The sequence below is a fragment of the Vicia villosa genome, linkage group LG6, assembly GCF_029867415.1.
Source record: "Vicia villosa cultivar HV-30 ecotype Madison, WI linkage group LG6, Vvil1.0, whole genome shotgun sequence".
NCBI classification, from domain to species: domain Eukaryota; kingdom Viridiplantae; phylum Streptophyta; class Magnoliopsida; order Fabales; family Fabaceae; genus Vicia; species Vicia villosa.
The window spans coordinates 66,320,141-66,338,048 of NC_081185.1; the positions used below are offsets into that span (position 1 = coordinate 66,320,141).

The following is a 17,908-nucleotide window of genomic DNA, read 5'->3' on the forward strand; positions in this document are numbered from 1 at the left end:
ACAACACGTTAGAAAATAACCAATGGTACCCAGATCCACTAAAAAGGGCCTCCTGAATTCAATGGTGAAGTCGTTTAGGACAAAAAAGGCGCGCAAATAGGATCACGAAAGCGGAGCTTTCTTGTGCCCTAACAATGGTGTTACATGCTCCAGACCTTAAAGCTTCATGCCAATGCTTCTAACAGCTTCTATATAACATCTTGAACTCAATCATACAGTTAGATTTCATTGAAACACCATAAATCATGAGTTACGAAATTCAAAAGTATGGAAAAATATGATGAATATGGTAGAGCTATTCACGAGTTATGGGAATCCAAGGATGGCGTATTCTCACCTTATCTTACCTCCAGAATGCATTGAGATCGTTGTTTGGCCTTGAAAGTGCTTGTGATGAGGAGCACGAAATTTTATTCCTTCTTTGATATTTTTCCTTATGAACCCTAGCCTCTCTCCCCTTTTTTTCGTCCCCCCACTCTGAGTCTTTCTCTCCTTTATATAGGAGAATCAAATTAGGTTAAAAAGACTTGGAGAAAGATCAAATCTTCATTAAAGAAAATTTTATTTGATTTTGTTATGAAATATTTCTATTTTAAGCTCCATGCTATTTCCCATAACTTTTCCAACGTGTAATTGGCCCTTGGTACATGAGAGTTGACTTGATTCAATGAATGGAAGTATTTTGCATGATTTGATTTTATTTATTTTTGATTTTATTTGATTTAAGTTGGATTTAAATGAATAAATCCAAAATAAATATAATAAAAATCATAAAATAATTATCAAATGATCTTTGGGCCTTGCATGATCTCAAAATCACGTGGATAACCTAAAACTCATGGCCCATTACTTGAAAATACAAGATTCTTCATTTAGGGTTTCATGTATTTCTCCAAAATTGACCAACTTCTTCCACGCACCTCTCTCTCAATTTTTTATTGTATGGGAGAGTTATAGGACTTTTTGGAAAGCTCAAAGAGTCCTCTAAATAACCTTTTTGGTTTCATCTCAATTGAAGCTTCCATTCTCAAGTTATGATCTTTTACCTACAAGGTATATTTCATTGACTTTTCGGAGGACCTGTAATGTTTTTGTCCATATCTCCCAAATGGTCCATTTCTTGATCTTGGTCCCAACATCTAAATTGTAGAGGATGAAATTTCCTTGAGATTAGGCTTTGGTTGGGCAATTTTTGATAAACCATGTGAGAGTTATGACCAGTCAAAGTTGCGTTGACTTCCTCCTATAAAAACCCTAATTTGAACCTTTAAATTTGTTCATCTCTGAGTTTTTATTAATGGATCATGATCAAACTTTGATCAAATGATGGATATAACCTCACCTACTTGATGTTGACCAAAAATCTTGAAGTTTGACTGTATTTTGACTATAGTTGACTTTTAGGTCAACGTAGTCGATTGTTGGTCATCTGAACCATTGAGTGAGCAATCTTTGGAATGGAATCTTGACTTTTGACATGGAGATGCCTTGAGACATATGAGAGGCCTTGAGATCCATTTGAGACCTCGAATATTCACAATCTCATATAAAATGAAAACCCTAGTCTTGAGACCCTCGATTAGGAGACTGTTGCTTGAGAAGAACCCTTGAGCCTTGAGTTATTGGAAATGAAGTGAGGAACCTTTTGATTGATTATAGGAGGGCAAATTTTGGGGTATGACAATCCTATATTCATGTTCATGTTCATATATGTATTTTATTGCTTCCGCACTAAAGTGATTACATGTTATAATCTTTGTAAAGAACATGCTTAAATGATTTTTTTAACAATAGTATAATCACCATCTCTTTTTATAGATTTGCACATGGTCTTAACATTTCTTGTATTTTTTGTGCTATTGACTTTGATTAATATTTTTCCTAATTAGATTTTAAATAGGAAACAATTTTTTGCAGGTTACTCTATCAAGAATGATATTCCTCCTTTAATTTATGATGTGATTGGAGGATAAGGCAGGCGAAGTGTGGTGGTTGGGTTGAAGGTGAAAGAATTTTTGTTCTCATAGAATATGGTGGTGGATATGGTACGAGAGGTGAGAGAAAATATAGTATTTGGTTGGTGAAGAAAGAGACTGTCAATATCTCTCATTCCCAAGGGGTTGACTCAATGAGGTTGAATCCATTGGAGATGACTGGGGTATTGAAAATTGAAACTTTCCATGTCTTTTACTCTGCAGGGGAGAACCTCAATACAAAGATTGAGTGAATACTTGAATAATTATGATTGTGTATATGAAGGATTTGGATACTCAGAGGAGTAAAGATGACTAAATACATGTCCTATGCTTTTAAGAATCTTAAGAGTCCTTATATACAAGCTCAAGAGGAAGCTGAAAGGAAATGCTTATAAGAAGTTTGTGGGTCCTTGCATTGTAATCCCAAAAGGATGCTGATCGAGGGTCGTCGAGGGTCCTTGTTATAGCACAAGAGGAAGATATGTTGGCTTGCCTAATTTGGCTCTAAGCAAAAGGGATAAGAGGTTTCACTGGGAATTAATCCTCTTCAGGTGGATGTACCCTATTGTTGATCTAAGGGTTTCAAGATGTTTCACAGGGAATAATTCATCTTGTGGCAAGAATCTATGTTGTCTAATTAGGAGAGGCTTCACCGGGAAGTAATCCTCAATCCCAGGTCATAGTCCTATATATATATATACAGTTTATCTGCCATAAGGTTTTTCTCTGACGGAGATCTAAACAATATCTATATTCACAGTTTATAATTGGCAAGGTATTTAAAGCAGTAAATGAAAGCTATAAAAACTCACAGTATGAAGAGGAGGCTCAGGAATTATGTATGTATAGAGCCTTACTAACAGTTGAATGTTATTGATGGAAACAGTGAAGTGTTTTATTGAAAGGAAAAGAAAAGGTGTTGGGTCTTATAACTCAAGGAGAAGCCCAAATATTTACTGTATGTACAAAAGGTGTTGGGTCTTATACTGCAATAGAGACCCAAGAATCTGAGATGAGAAATAAGGGATGTGACTTATACTCGAGGAGAAGCCCAAATGATTTGAATTGAAAACAAATGAGCAATTGATTTGAAAACAGTTTGAAGTTTTGATTGAAAATAAAGTTGAAGTTTAACTGAAAACAGTTTGAAGTTTTATTGAAAAAGAAGAATTGATGTTCGGAAAAATAAGAATTGATGTTTGAGGCTTATACCTTAGAAGAGGGGTCCAAAGGTCTAAGAGCAGTTTCACCGAGAATAATGCTCCTCTTAGTACCAGAGTTTTGTTTTGAAAAAGCAGATGAAGGAAAGAAAGAAGAAAGGGATGGGACTTAAACTCTATTAGAGGCCCAATTTTTGAATGAAATGATTGATTTTTTTATTGAGAGATGCAGGGTTTTATTGACTGAAAACCATGATCGTTTGTTTAACCGAGAGTTTGGAGAAAACAGTTTTAGAAGACAAAAATGAAATAATAAAGGTAAGAAACAATATTTACACTTAATTAAAACCTAAAAGATTAGGGTTTATTCACAAAATTATTTACAACTGATTAGGTTTATTTATTTATTTATTTTAGAAAAGAATATAATAAAAAGTTTTCTTCATACTTGTAATTGTTGACTGAAAACCCTGATCATCTGTTTAACCGAGAGTTTGGAGAAAACAATTTTAGAAGACAAAAATTAAATAATTAAGGTAAGAAACAATATTTACACTTAATTAAAACCTAAAAGATTAGGGTTTATTCACAAAAGTATTTCCAATTGATTAGGGTTATTTATTTATTTATTTATTTATTTTAGAAAAGAATATAATAAAGTTTTCTTCATACTTGTAATTTACTCTTATTTTTAAATTGGCCATTATGTAAGGAAAGATATTGGCCATTAAATTATGATTGAAATAGGTGTTTTTCTTGTTATTAATTATTAGTTATATAATGATTGTTTTTTCATTGTAGTTTTTCCTTTAAAAAAGTCACAAAAAGTGGTTAGAAATTGATCATAAATATTTTTTTGGCAAATATAATATATTCTTATATATAAGATAAAAGGACTACAAATTGAGTTAAAAAACAGAAGAGAACAAGCAAAGAGATAGTTCTTAGACATGAGAAAAATAGGCTAACCATCGCAAAGAAAACACCAACAACATAAAGAAAAGAACAAAAAGCACAAACAATAGTCGAACAACAATCTTAGAATCATATTTCATTTGGCAATTTTGACTTTCACATCGAGTCTCTTTGGGAGGTGATTATTTTCCTTGACTTGAGAGTTGAGTGGGGTGTTATCTCTACGGAGCAATTTGAGTCTAGGAATAAGAATTCTTTGGATCTTTAGGACAACTTGAGGATTAGAGATTCTTAGATTTTTCCAGATGTCTATAGCCAAGTGGCTCATGGAGGATGATGCCTAGACGAGATTCTAGCTCTTAAGGTTGTGAATGTTTGGGTTGAAGGGGTCTTTGAGATTCGTCAGGTTGTGCTTAATAATTTCTCTAATCATTTTAGAGAGCCTCATTTTAAGGATAACACTAGTCTTACTATGTCATTTCTCATGAATAAGATTGATTTAGTTGCTGCTTATTGTGATGATAATAAGGTTTCGGGCTCTAATGGCTTTAATCTCTCATTCTTTAAGAGGTTTTGTCCTATTTTTAGGGATGACTTTAGATTTATGTATCAACATTTTCATCTGTTTGCTACTCTCCCTCGTATCTTCAACTCTTTCTTTGTTACTTTGATTCCAAAGGTTGATTCCCCTTCTCATTTAAGGGATTTTAGACCTATCACTCTAGTCGGGTCTCTTTCTAAGATTCTTGCTAAGGTCTTGGTCTCTAGGATTTCCAATGTTATGGACAAGCTCATCTCTACCAACCAATATGTTTTCCTTAAAGGTAGATACTTAGTGAATGTTGTGGTCGCAATGAATGAGCTTGTGGACATCGTTAAGAGGAGTAATAAGCCTTGTATTATTTTTAAAGTTGATTTTGAGAAAGCTTATGACTCTACTAGTTGGTATTTTCATGGTTACATGCTCTGTAGATTTAAGTTTAAAGTTAAATGGAGAAGCTAGACTATGGCCTATATGTTTCCGGGTAATCTTGCGGCCTTCGTTAATGGTTGCCTGACCCATGAGATTAGTATCCAAAGAGGGCTGAACTAAGGAGACCCATTAATCCCCTTCCTTTTTTTCCTTCTTGCCAAAGGCCTGAGTGGTCTGATTTCTAAGGCTGTTGGGTTGAACCTTCTTTCAAGTATTAGAGTATGATCCTCAGACTAGGTGGTATCCCATATTCAATATGCAGATGACACAATTATCTTGGGAGATGCTACTGTAGATAACATTTTGTCTATCAAGGCTATTCTCCGTGGTTTTGAGATGGACTCAGGTCTTCGTATGAATTTTTCCAAAAAGCTCCCTCATTGGATTTAATTCTTATCAGCCCTTTTTAGGTCTTGCTTGTGAGTTTCTCCATTGTAAGCAAGAATTTCTTCCTTTTAAGTACCTATGGCTACCGGTTGGAGTAAATCCCCACCTTGCGTCTATGTCGGAACCTCTAGTTAATCTTATATCTAGTTGGCTCCCTTCGTGGAAGCATAAGTATGTTTCTCTAGATGAGAGAGTGATCCTTCTCAATTATTTTCTTAATAATATATCCCTATCTTCTTTAAAGATTCCTATCAAGTTTTAGAAGAAGATAATGAAGATCCAGAGGGGCTTTCTTGGAGGTGGAGTGAAAAGGGGAATTTAAATTTTCCCATGTCAAGTGGGTGGATGTATGCGAGCCTAAGAAGAATGGGAGTCTTCGGGTTAGTGACCTTTGGTTGGTTAACTTGGTCCTTTTGGATAAGTGGAGGTGGTGTCTTAACTATGGAGCATCTGGTATTTTTTGTGATATCCTCAAGGCCAAGTATGGGGCAGCCCATATGTCATCCATCTTGGATGGGAGAGTCGTTATCTGCGTCATTTTTTGTCTTGGTGGAGAAAGGTCTCTCTTCTTGGAGGTAAAGCTAATGATACTTCTGCCCGATTCAGGGATAAGCTCTCCCTGAAAGTTTTCTCTGACCTCCTTACCTCCTTTAGTGATGATCCTTGGATAGGAAATATTCTCCTTCGGCTCAGATTCCCTAGATTATTCTCTATTTCTGATCAGAGCTCCAATTTTATTGGGAATCTCGGTAGGCCGGAAAGGGAGATCTGGATTTCGGACAATAAGTGACGAAGATGTTTTCTCTTTGACTATAAGGTGGCTCTCTTTAGTGACCTTCAGTCTATGATTAACGGTTTTAGACCTTCGTTAGAAAGTGATATGTCGTCGTGGCATGATTCAAGTGATGATATTTATTTTGTGTCCTCTGCTTACTCTATTCTTATCTCCCACCAACTTCCCCTAGACCAACGGGTTCGTTCCGTTGACTTAGTTCTTTCTTCTATTTGGGTTAGATGACCCCCTCTAAAATTATAGTTTTCTCTTGGCAGCTTTTAAGGGACCGCGTTCCTACCAGAGATAACTTATTTCAGATGGGAATCCATTTGACCTCAGGAACTTACTCCTGCCCTTTTTGTTCTCGATTTGTTGAATCATCTACTCATCTCTTCGTGACTTGTATGATCGCTTCCCAGAGCCGTCTCAAGATGTTTAAAGGCCTTATAAAATGTTAAAGTAGGGACTTAATAAAAAAATAAACTAAAAAAACATTATATATATATATATATATATATATATATATATATATATATATATATATATATATATATATATATATACACACCATCAATAGCATTAAAAATATATATAATATTATAAATAACAAAAAAAAAAGTAATTTTAAACTAATTCAGTCTCGTAACCACTTAAAAAATATTATTCAAATTGTTCAAAGTAAGTGAAAAGTGATAGAAACATACTAAATATATATTTTTAATTATATGATAATTAGATTTTAATTGCGTCGAAAAGTCATTAAATTTTTAAAACCTTTTAAAATGTTAGATTAATCAAATAATGTAGAAAGTGTTATACTAACATTTATGATGTAAAAAATGCTGTACTAACATATACTCATTATATCTTTAATATATGACTCCGTTTATCCATCGTATGCATTTTAAAAAGAGATGTTAATATTCGACTAAAAAATAAAATAGTTTGTTAGTTTAGTTAATACTAGTAAATATAAGAATAATGAATATTATTTTTCTAAAATTACTCTTTTAAATTATTAATCTCACAATTTTACTATTTAATTCTTTGAAATGCTCATACCAATTTTCAAAATAGAGAAAATAAAATTTATAGTTCTTGTATATAAATTATTAAAATCATTTTATAAAAAATAGTTAGTATCATAAATAGTTATTGATAAAATGATAAGTTAAGAGTTAAAAATGTCTTATATTTTAGAGAGGTTATAGTGGCCAAAGCAATAGAAGATGACGCGATTAGAATAATTGATTGTGTCGTTGTTCATCTGCAAACCATAGATATTATTGGTGAGCACGAGATATTGACTGTATCACATGCTTTCAGGTTCACAAATTGTTGTGCAGATATCCTAGCTACGCTAGCTACATGTGGTTGCATTGAACAAAACTTCACCCTCTATGATGAAGTTCTGGCGTTTCTTGACTCGTACTTAGCTGCAGATTTAATTGAGATTAGCAGTTTCTTCTATGATAAGTTGTAGTTTCTTTTCTTTTTAGAATTACGCCCTCTTTTATAAAAAAAAAATTAACTTTAGAAATGTTATGTATATATAGAAAGTATATCTATAAAATATGAAAGCAAATGTATCTGGAAAGTACTCCTTTTCCCTTTGCTAAAAAAATTACATCTAATTGTTTTGAGGGTAAAATGTGTCTAAAAATTACATTTTGTGACTAAATTCAAAATTTAGCTACAATCAAAATAATGGTTTGGTCTTTTTATGTTACCATTGCCTATAATATCCAATTTCGCTGCAATGTAACTATAACATAACTTTTGCAACAGTACCAATGTTGCAGCTGTTACAACAGTGTTTCTTTTGCAGTTGACTTTCTTTTACTCAACCTTATTCCATCACTTCTTTCATCTGTCTCTTCTCTCAAACCCATCCGAACACTTTTCTTTTCTCCTTCATACACCATTTACTAATCTTCCTTTCTGTTTCTACAAAAAAACTTTATTTTGTTTTCCTCCTTCAACCTTACTTTGCTTGCGGTTATCATCCTCTGGCCCTTTTGAGGAAACTAAATTTCTTCCTATTATGCTTTTGTTTTATGTTGATCCAAGCGTTTCTCTATCATGCTAATGTTTTTCTGTTGATGCAAACATTAAAAGATCTTCTCTCAAGTTTAATATGTGATGTAGGAGGATTGTGCATATCAAAGAAGAAACTGCACGTCGGAAAGCATTTTAATATTTAAGCAATTTTAGTTTTAATATTTAAGCAATTTCTATTTTATTTATTTTATTTAATTTTGTTTTGGATTAAAAGCCCATAAGGCCCATTAGGATTTCTTTTCTTTATTGCATTTAAAGACCTTTGGCATGGCCATAAGAATCATCTCTTATGTTATAATAGAATCCAAAGTTTTCTTTATTCCTGGTGGACTTCAGAGCTTATCTATAGGGTTTGCGCTTGCAACTCTTTTTCATTCAAGGTTAAGCGCTTGCTATTCCTTTGGGCGGCTTCCGACTGCGTCAGTTGGCATCAGAGCAGGTTTTCTCCTGTTCTTTTCGTAGCTTGACAACTATGGCGGATCAACCGGTGACCAAAGCCGATCTTGTGGGAATTACCACGGCTTTTACCGCGGCTCTAACTGCTTTGACTGAACAGATGGCGAATTTAGAAAATCAGGCGAACAACGCCAACAATAATGGGAATCGGCGAAGAGACAGGAGAGAGGAACTGAATAGGGTTCTACGGGGTGGAAACTGTGTCGAAGATTCGAGTTCTGATGAAGAAGAAACTTACGATGAAGAGGTTAATCGTGTGAACCTACAGAACAACCATGACTATCGAGTGAAGGCTGATATTCCATTGTTCTACGAAACGATGGGAGTGGAGGAGTTTCTTGATTGGCAGATCGACGTTGATAGGTTCTTCAACGTTATGGGCGTCCCTGAGAATAAGCAAGTCAAGATGGTTGCGATCAGGCTTAAAAGTACTGCAGCTCTCTGGTGGGATAAACTTGTTGTTCAAAGGCAGAAACAAAGGAAGAGGCCAGTCAGAACTTGGAGAAGAATGAAACAATTGATGCTGGAGCGGTTTTTACCGGAGGATTATGAGCAGATTCTTTATAGGATGTACATCAAGTGTGTTCAGGGCAAGGGAACCGTGACTGAATACACAGCTGAGTTCCTGCGGTTTTCTGAGCGCAATGAATTGGGAGAATCAGAAAGCCAGAAAGTGGCTCGATGCATCAGTGACCTAAAGGGATCCTTGGAGGAGAAGATGGGAGGGTAAATTTTGTGTTACAGCGAATGTTACTAGCATCCAAAGACGAAGGGCAGCGCAAGAATTTGTTCAAGACACATTGTTCTATCAAGAACAAAGTGTGTAATCTAATTATGGATAGTGGCAGCATGGAGAATCTGGTGTCAAAAAAATTGGTAGATTATTTGAAGTTGTCCACAAAACCACATGAAAATCCATACAACCTCGGTTGGGTAAGTAAGGGCTCCCAAGTTCGAGTAACACTAACCTGCAGAGTTCCTATCTCCATTGGAAAATATTATAGAGAAGAGGTATTTTGTGATGTTCTTGATATGGATGTTTGTCATTTTTTACTTGGTAGGACTTGGCAGTTTGATAATGATATCACTTATCGAGGACGGGATAACGTGATGATGTTTACATGGGGCACACATAAAATTGCTATGGCTCCTGTTTTACACTTTGATAAGAATCAAGAAGGAAAGAAGTCTAGATTCTTGATGATGATGTAGAGTGAAAAGGAGCTTATTGAGGCTGTAAAAGAAACTGAATGTTTCTGTCCAGTGGTGATCAAAGGGTTGATGAATGTTGTAAAGGAGGAAACAACAATTCCAGAAGAACTGCTAGGGATCCTAAAGGATTTCAAGGAGTTGACTGCAGATGAGCTGGCAAACGATTTGCCTCCTATGCGAGATAAACGCATGGAAGTTAAATTTTTTAATATGGGAGAAGATGTGATGGCGTTTCGGCGTAAGGAGAGGTTTTCAGTTGGTACTTACAGTTACAGCAAGCTGCCAGATGAAGCTATTTATCAAGAAGAGAACTCAGGGTCGAGTTCTTCAGAAGTGAAGGAGACTGATGTACGAGGATTGTGCGTATCAAAGAAGAAACTGCACGTCGGAAAGCATTTTAATATTTAAGCACTTTTAGTTTTAATATTTAAGCAATTTCTATTTTATTTATTTTATTTAATTTTGTTTTGGATTAAAAGCCCATAAGGCCCATTAGGATTTCTTTTCTTTACTGTATTCAAAGACCTTTGGCATGGCCATAAGAATCATCTCTTAAGTTATAATAGAATCCAAAGTTTTTTTATTCCTGGTGGACTCCAGAGCTTATCTATAGGGTTTGCGCTTGCAACCCTGTTTTCATTCAAGGTTTAGTGCTTGCTATTCCTTTGGGCGGCTTCTGACTGCGTCAATATGGTTTATATTTTTCTTTTTAAGTTACACAAGGATTTATTTGAAAATGGATCCAGATCTACAAAGATGTGAAAATAGATTCAGATCGAAGATCAAAACAGTGACAAGCATCACCCACAGATCATTCAGTAATTGTGAATTTTTCTTTTCGGTAACTCTCTCCGGATTTTCCTCTTCTCGGCGATCCCTCGTTCATGAGTAAGACCATGGATTTAAAAATGTAATTTTGATTTTGTCCTTTTTATAACTTTTGTTAATTTTTTTCTGTTTGTTTTGTGTGAATTAGTTGAATTCGGGAAGCATATCTCATGCTCTCTCTACAGTTGTCTAACAACACCGACAACTATGTTGCTTTCAAGGTTTCATTTTTACCCTTTGTTTTTCTTTTATTTAAAATTTAATTCATGTTTTTTATTTAGTGTATGTTTTAAGGTGGATTATGGAGGTGTTAGTCTATATGCAATTTTCTCTTTCATCTTCTAAGAGGATTCAAAATCTGCTCATTTATTTTATCTGATTAAATAACAAGTTGTTCTAAGTGTCGGCATGCAAGAGTTTGTGCATTTGGAGCTATGACTTTTGGGAGAGAATATAGCTATGTTACATACTTTCATTCTTTATTAAGTTATGAAATTGTTAAAGTGTTGATAAATCAGATGAGATAAAGTTGTCTCAATTTATAATTTATATTATCTTTTTCTTATCTCTCTAATTATTTTCCACCGTTGTTTTCTTTTTTATAGAATCATAGTTTTCCTGTACAACACAGCTGAATCAATGACAAGCAGATTGACGTTGTCTTTGACCCACAAGTTAAACAAAGTCATTATGTAAGCATTAACTCCATTTTTTATTTTGTTTACAATTGAAGATAAAATATCATTTTAACATATTTTCACTACCTTGATTTTTAGTTGTTACATGAAAAGCCACATACTGGTATTTTAAATGCTGGTGCATTCTCAAAAGGTCAGCTACTTGAGCAAATAATCACAACCTCTTATGTAAAATTGATTACAAATTAATTATATTAATGAATGAAAAATAACATTGTAAATTAATTATATTGATAGAAGCAAGATAATATTGCAAAAAGTGGTTAAATCAACAATAAAGAAGAAAGAGGAAAAATATTGGGTGGTGCGTGACTTCTCTTGGCTATGCTCATGCTTATTTATGTGTACTAATAGCATTGCTTCCATTTTTTTTTAATGTATTTTGGCTCTACACAAAAATTATGATATTTTGCATCCAATTTTGTTCTCAAAAGCATACATCAAGTTATTAAAAAAATACTTATGTCCTCTCAACTCTAGCCGTCGTCACTTTTCTTCTTCTGTATCCCCTAGAGAGGGGTGATTTAGGATCGATTTTGATCTAAAATCACCCTTCCAAATCGTTTTTGTTTCTCTATTAGTTAAATAATTGATTTTCACATATTTAGTGTTTTTTTGTTATTTCGTCATTTTAGTGCGTCGTTGTTTGTTTTGATTTCCCGTCTTTGTGCGGTGTATTTTGTTTTTCTGTCTTTGTGCATAGTGTTCATTTGTTTTAGGTTGAAAGATGAGTTTCGATCAAGTGCAAATCCTATCTATAACTTTGGTGCCATCAACGCTACAGATCTGGAGGCATGAATATTTCGGAGATTTCAATAGAGTCATAGTTATTTTCGTAGGCATATGCAATTTGCCGTTTTATGCTATTAACATGGATGCTGTGAGTTTGTTTGTAAATTCATCCTTTTTGTTTTTGGCGATTTTTAATTTGTATTACAACAATGTTCTTTATCGACTAGAATGAATGAATATTTCATTTAGTCAAAAAAAGTTATTAAAAAATACCTCATCTTCTTTAATATATTCTGTTTTAGTTAAAAAAATTAAAGCTATTGTAAAAATTACTCACAATGACTAATAGGTTGAGTCATTACAAATATAGAAAATAAAAATATACCATAAACTTGGTTTTTGTACTGTTATGAGATAATTTTTTAATGCATATGCCTTTTACTAATTTTTGTAAGATGATTAATATGTTTGATTTTTGTTTAATTTTTTAATTTTTCATATATATACATTTTTTTTATTATTAAGAGACAAATTTCTACTGTCAATAAATAGTTTTTAATTTTTTATTATAACCTATACATACCTTTTAAATCAATATTTATCACCTTTTATATTTATTATTTGTTTATAAAATCATAAATTCTTAATAGGTAATAAGTTTATATTTTTATATTTTTAAAATTATATTTTTGATAATCTAATTTTTCTAAATTCATGGTCGGTAGTAAATTTATCTAGTTAGTGTGTTTGTACAATAATATATGTAGAGAGCATAATATATTACTTTTCTAAGCAACTAACAGTATTATGTTTATGTATTAAGCTTCCTCAACTTCCACTTCATTTATGGGGTGCAAAGAGTTTAAGCAAGATTGGCAGTGCTATAGGAGTACCATTGGTTACGGATGAATGTACGGCGAGCAAATTGCGCGTATCCTATGCCCGAATTCTGGTAGAGGTAGATATCACAAAAGCACTTACACATGAAATTTCCATCAAAGAATGCGAAGGAAGAAAGCTAGCTCAGAAAGTGGAATATGAATGGAGACCCTTGTACTGTGACCAATGTCAGAAAATTGGGCATAATTGCAAGACAAAGAGGAAGGAAAAGGAGAAACAATGGCTGCCGAAACCTAAACCACTAGAGAATCAGCTGGAGAATGAAGGTAATGAGGGCGTTCCAAAGGTTCAAAAACAGAATCACGAGAATGAAGAGGTGGAGGAAACTTGGACTACAGTGGTCACCTCAAAGAGAGATAAAGGTAAGAAGGTTCTCTTTGGTTCATCATCTGATTCTGAGGAATGTGTGAATGGTTTTGATGCGTTAAAGGTTTCGAATAACCCTGTCTTGTTCCCCGTAGGGGATCCATGTTAGTTTCTTGGAACCTAAGGGGGCTCAATAAAACGGGTAAACTGCTTGAGATTCGCTCCCGTCTCAAAAGTTTGAACCCTGAGATTGTTATTTTGGTTGAAACAAGAGTTAAGCAAGAGAAAGCCAATCAGATTAGACATAAACTTAATCTTTATCAACACTATGTTGACAACTATAATCATCATGTAAATGGTAGGATTTGGATTACTTGGGATGAGAATAAGTATAATCTGCAGCTTGTGTCTAGTACTGACCAGTATATGCATTGTGGTGTTTATGATAAAATGGGTAGTTTCATGTTTTGGCTGACTGGTATTTATGCCCTTAACCAACTTGAAAAGAGAAGAGTCTTATGGAAGGATATGATAACTCTTCACCAATCTATTAGAGGGCCTTGGTGTGCTATGGGCGATTTTAATAACGTGGCAGGGGCACAAGATAGAATTGGTGGAAATATGGTTGTTGAATCTGAGTATAAGGATTTATAGGATATGATGGCTATCACAGGCTTGAGTGAGATGGACAGTGTAGGGGATTTCTACACTTGGAATAATAAACATGTTACAAGTGTTATTTACTCTAGAATTGATAGAGTTTTGGGTAATGTTGACTGGTTCCAAGCTAATATAAATACAATTTTAAAGACTCTTCCACCTAGTGTATCTGATCATGCACTCCTTTGTGTTGAAGATAATACTATTAAAGGCAACAGATCTCGCAGATTCAAGTTTTATAACTACCTAGCTGAGCTACCTGGGTTTGAAGAGGTGGTTAAACAGAGTTGGTGTCAGCCTATACAAGGGGAGCCTATGTTTGTCCTTTGGAGAAAATTGCAAAGATTGAAACCTGTCTTAACAAAGCTCAGCAGGAGTCGTTCTAGTTTTACTGTGGAGCTAGCTAAAGTAAGAAAAGAGCTGGAGGTAGCACAGGAAAGGCTTGTTTCTAACAGGATGGATGTTGTGGCTATTGACACTGTTAAAATGCTTACTACAAAAGTTATCGAATGGAATGAGCTAGAAGAGAGTATGATGCGGCAGAGAACCAAAATTGATTGGTTGAGAATGCAAGATGGAAATAATGCCTACTTTTATGCCTCCTTAAAAACCAAGTCCCAGCATAGAAGTCTGAATGTTCTACACCAGAGTGACGGTACTGTTTTGACAGGAAAGGATGATATCCATCAGGAGGTGTTGAATTATTATAGAAGTATTATGGGTACTAAAGCCTCAACTCTCAAACATGTGGATATTGAAGTATTGAGAAGTGGTAAGTAAATTACAAAGGCACAGGGTGTTAGAACAAGATTTGTTCTTATCAATTATCTTAGTTTTGATGATAACAATAATATGAATTTTGCTTAAGATAATATGGTACTCTAATCCAATGCAATTTCCCTTTCAGGAAATATATATAAAGAGTACGCATAATTCAGCGCTCAGAAGATGTGTCTCAAATGGTTCAGCATGCAACATCAGAACATGGTCTGGCAAGACATCAGAAGATGGTCGAAGCAGAATCAGAACATGGGTCTATGGAAGCATCAGAAGAACATGAGATCAGAAGCACTGAAGATCAGAAGATGGTATCACGCTCAGAAGCACTTCAAGGTCAGAAGATCAGAAGATGCTGTGCACCAAGCTGTTTGACTCTGATGATATTCAAACGTCGTATACACAAACATCAGATCAGAAGGAAGTACACGTGGCAGACTACGCTGACTGACAAAAGGAACGTTAAAGCTACTAAAGGCTACGTCAGTAGACTCAGCGTGAACAAGGCTCGAGGTAGTTGACAAAAGCGTATAACATTAAATGCAAAGCTGTACGGAACACGCAAAGCATTAAATGCATTCAACGGTCATCTTCTCAACGCCTATAAATATGAAGTTCTGATGAGAAGCAAGGTTAACGATTTTCGCACCAATACAATTCAAATTCACTTGCTGAAACTCTGTTCAAATCAAAACTCAGAATCTTCATCTTCATCAAAGCTCACTACATTGCTGTTGTAATATCTTAGTGAGATTAAGCTTAAATTGTAAGAGAAATATCACAGTTGTGATTATCGCTTTTAAGAAGCATTTGTAAACTCTTGAATAGATTACATTAAGTTGTAAGGAACTAGAGTGATCAGTTGATCAGTATACTCTAGGAAGTCTTAGCAGTTAGCTGAGCAGGAAGTCTTGGCATTTGGCTGAGCAGGAAGTCTTGGCAGTTGGCTGAGCAGAAAGTCTTAGGAGTGAACTAAGCCTAGAGTGATCGTGTTGATCAGTAGACTCTAGAAAAGTCTTAGGAGTGAACTAAGCAGTTGTTCCTGGAGTGATCAGGTTGTGATCAGAAGACTCTGGAAGACTTAGTTGCGGCTAAGTGGAAAACCATTGTAATCCGTGCGATTAGTGGATTAAATCCTCAGTTGAGGTAAATCATCTCTGCGGGGGTGGACTGGAGTAGCTTCGTTAACAGCGAACCAGGATAAAAATAATTGTGCATTTTATTTTTATCGCTCAAGATTTTAAGTCACACTTATTCAATCCCCCCCCCTTTCTAAGTGTTTTTCTATCCTTCAATTGGTATCAGAGCGCCGGTTCTAAGGTGCAAGCACTTAACCGTGTTTAGAAAAGATTCAGGAAGAGAAAAACGCTTCATTTAAAAGATGGTTGATGAAAGTGAAAGGACTATACCTACACCTGCATCTACATCTGGCTCTGCTGAGCAATACAACGGTAACAATGGTTATACTAGACCGCCGGTATTTGATGGTGAAAACTTTGAATACTGGAAAGATAAACTGGAGAGTTACTTTCTGGGTCTAGATGGTGATCTATGGGATCTTCTGATGGATGGTTACAAACATCCAGTAAATGCCAGAGGCGTGAAGCTGTCAAGGCAAGAAATGAATGATGACCAAAAGAAGCTTTTCAGGAATCATCATAAATGTAGAACTGTTTTGCTGAATGCTATCTCTCATGCTGAGTATGAGAAGATATCTAACAGGGAAACGGCCTATGACATATATGAGTCTTTGAAAATGACTCATGAAGGAAATGCTCAAGTCAAGGAGACAAAAGCTCTTGCCTTAATCCAGAAGTATGAAGCCTTCAAGATGGAGGATGATGAAGACATTGAAAAGATGTTTTCGAGATTTCAAACTCTGACTGCTGGATTGAGAGTTCTTGACAAAGGATACACCAAGGCTGATCATGTAAAGAAGATCATCAGAAGCTTACCCAGAAGATGGGGTCCGATGGTGACTGCATTCAAGATTGCGAAGAATCTGAATGAAGTTTCTCTGGAAGAGCTTATCAGTGCCTTGAGAAGCCATGAGATTGAGCTGGACGCAAATGAGCCTCAAAAGAAAGGTAAGTCTATTGCATTAAAATCTAATATCAAGAAATGCACTAACGCTTTTCAGGCTAGAGAAGAAGATCCTGAAGAATCAGAATCTGAAGAAGAAGATGAACTGTCCATGATTTCCAGAAGGCTAAATCAACTCTGGAAGACCAAGCAAAGGAAGTTCAGAGGCTTCAGAAGTTCAAGGAAATTTGAACGTGGAGAATCTTCTGATGAAAGAAGATTTGACAAGAAGAAGGTCATGTGCTATGAATGCAACGAGCCTGGACACTACAAGAATGAATGTCCAAATCTTCTGAAGGAAAGTCCCAAGAAAAAGTTTCATAAGAAGAAAGGTCTTATGGCAACCTGGGATGAGTCAGAAGATGATTCAGAAGATGAGCAGGCCAACTGTGCGCTGATGGCGACAGAAGATGACGGATCAGAATCTACATCAGAATCAGATTCTGAAGAGGTATTTTCTGAACTTACTAGAGATGAGTTAGTTTCCGGTCTAACTGAACTTCTGGAACTCAAGTCTCAAATTAGTCTCAAATACAAAAAGCTGAAAAAGCAATTTGAATTTGAAACAAAGAAGCTTGAGTTGGAGAATTCTGAATTAAAAGAAAAACTTTTAAAATTATCCAATAATGTTGGATCTCCTTCTGATTCAGAAAAATCCACTTCTAGTCTGAACCATATTCTGAAAGAATATGATTTAAGTTTCAGAAAGTTCTTATCTAGAAGTATTGGCAGAAGTCAGCTAGCTTCTATGATATATGCTGTGTCTGGAAACAAAAGAGTTGGCATTGGTTATGAGGGTGAAACCCCATACAAACTTGAACCTGTTGATGAAATGAAAATTACATACAAGCCATTGTATGATCAGTTCAAGTATGGCCACTCACATGATATTAGGCACACCTCACATGCACAAAGTTTTCACATTACACACACTAAGAAGCATGTGACACAACCTAGGAAATATCATGAAACTCACATTAAGAATTATCATGCTGTTCCTCCTATTGCTT

The 17,908-nt window shown here is 35.0% G+C and overlaps 1 protein-coding gene and 1 long non-coding RNA gene across 2 annotated transcripts; both read left to right on the plus strand.

Moving 5' to 3' along the window:
- The first annotated feature begins 10,609 nt into the window (after positions 1-10,609).
- On the plus strand, positions 10,610-12,437 carry LOC131611600 (uncharacterized). Its single transcript, XR_009287041.1, has 6 exons — positions 10,610-10,803; positions 10,892-10,964; positions 11,349-11,435; positions 11,520-11,574; positions 11,679-11,745; positions 12,161-12,437. It is a non-coding gene; the product is annotated as an uncharacterized LOC131611600 (long non-coding RNA).
- A 74-nt stretch (positions 12,438-12,511) lies between these two features.
- Positions 12,512-14,033, plus strand: LOC131613795 (uncharacterized). Its single transcript, XM_058885436.1, has 3 exons — positions 12,512-12,527; positions 12,941-13,543; positions 13,654-14,033. Exons 1-3 carry the CDS (start codon positions 12,512-12,514, stop codon positions 14,031-14,033), a joined length of 999 nt encoding a protein of 332 aa, XP_058741419.1.
- Positions 14,034-17,908: the final 3,875 nt, after the last annotated feature.

Coding starts and splice junctions, on each gene's coding strand:
- LOC131613795 (XM_058885436.1), top strand. Junction 13,544..13,653: donor GTTCCCCGTAGGGGATCCAT/GTTAGTTTCTTG, acceptor TTGAAACAAGAG/TTAAGCAAGAGAAAGCCAAT.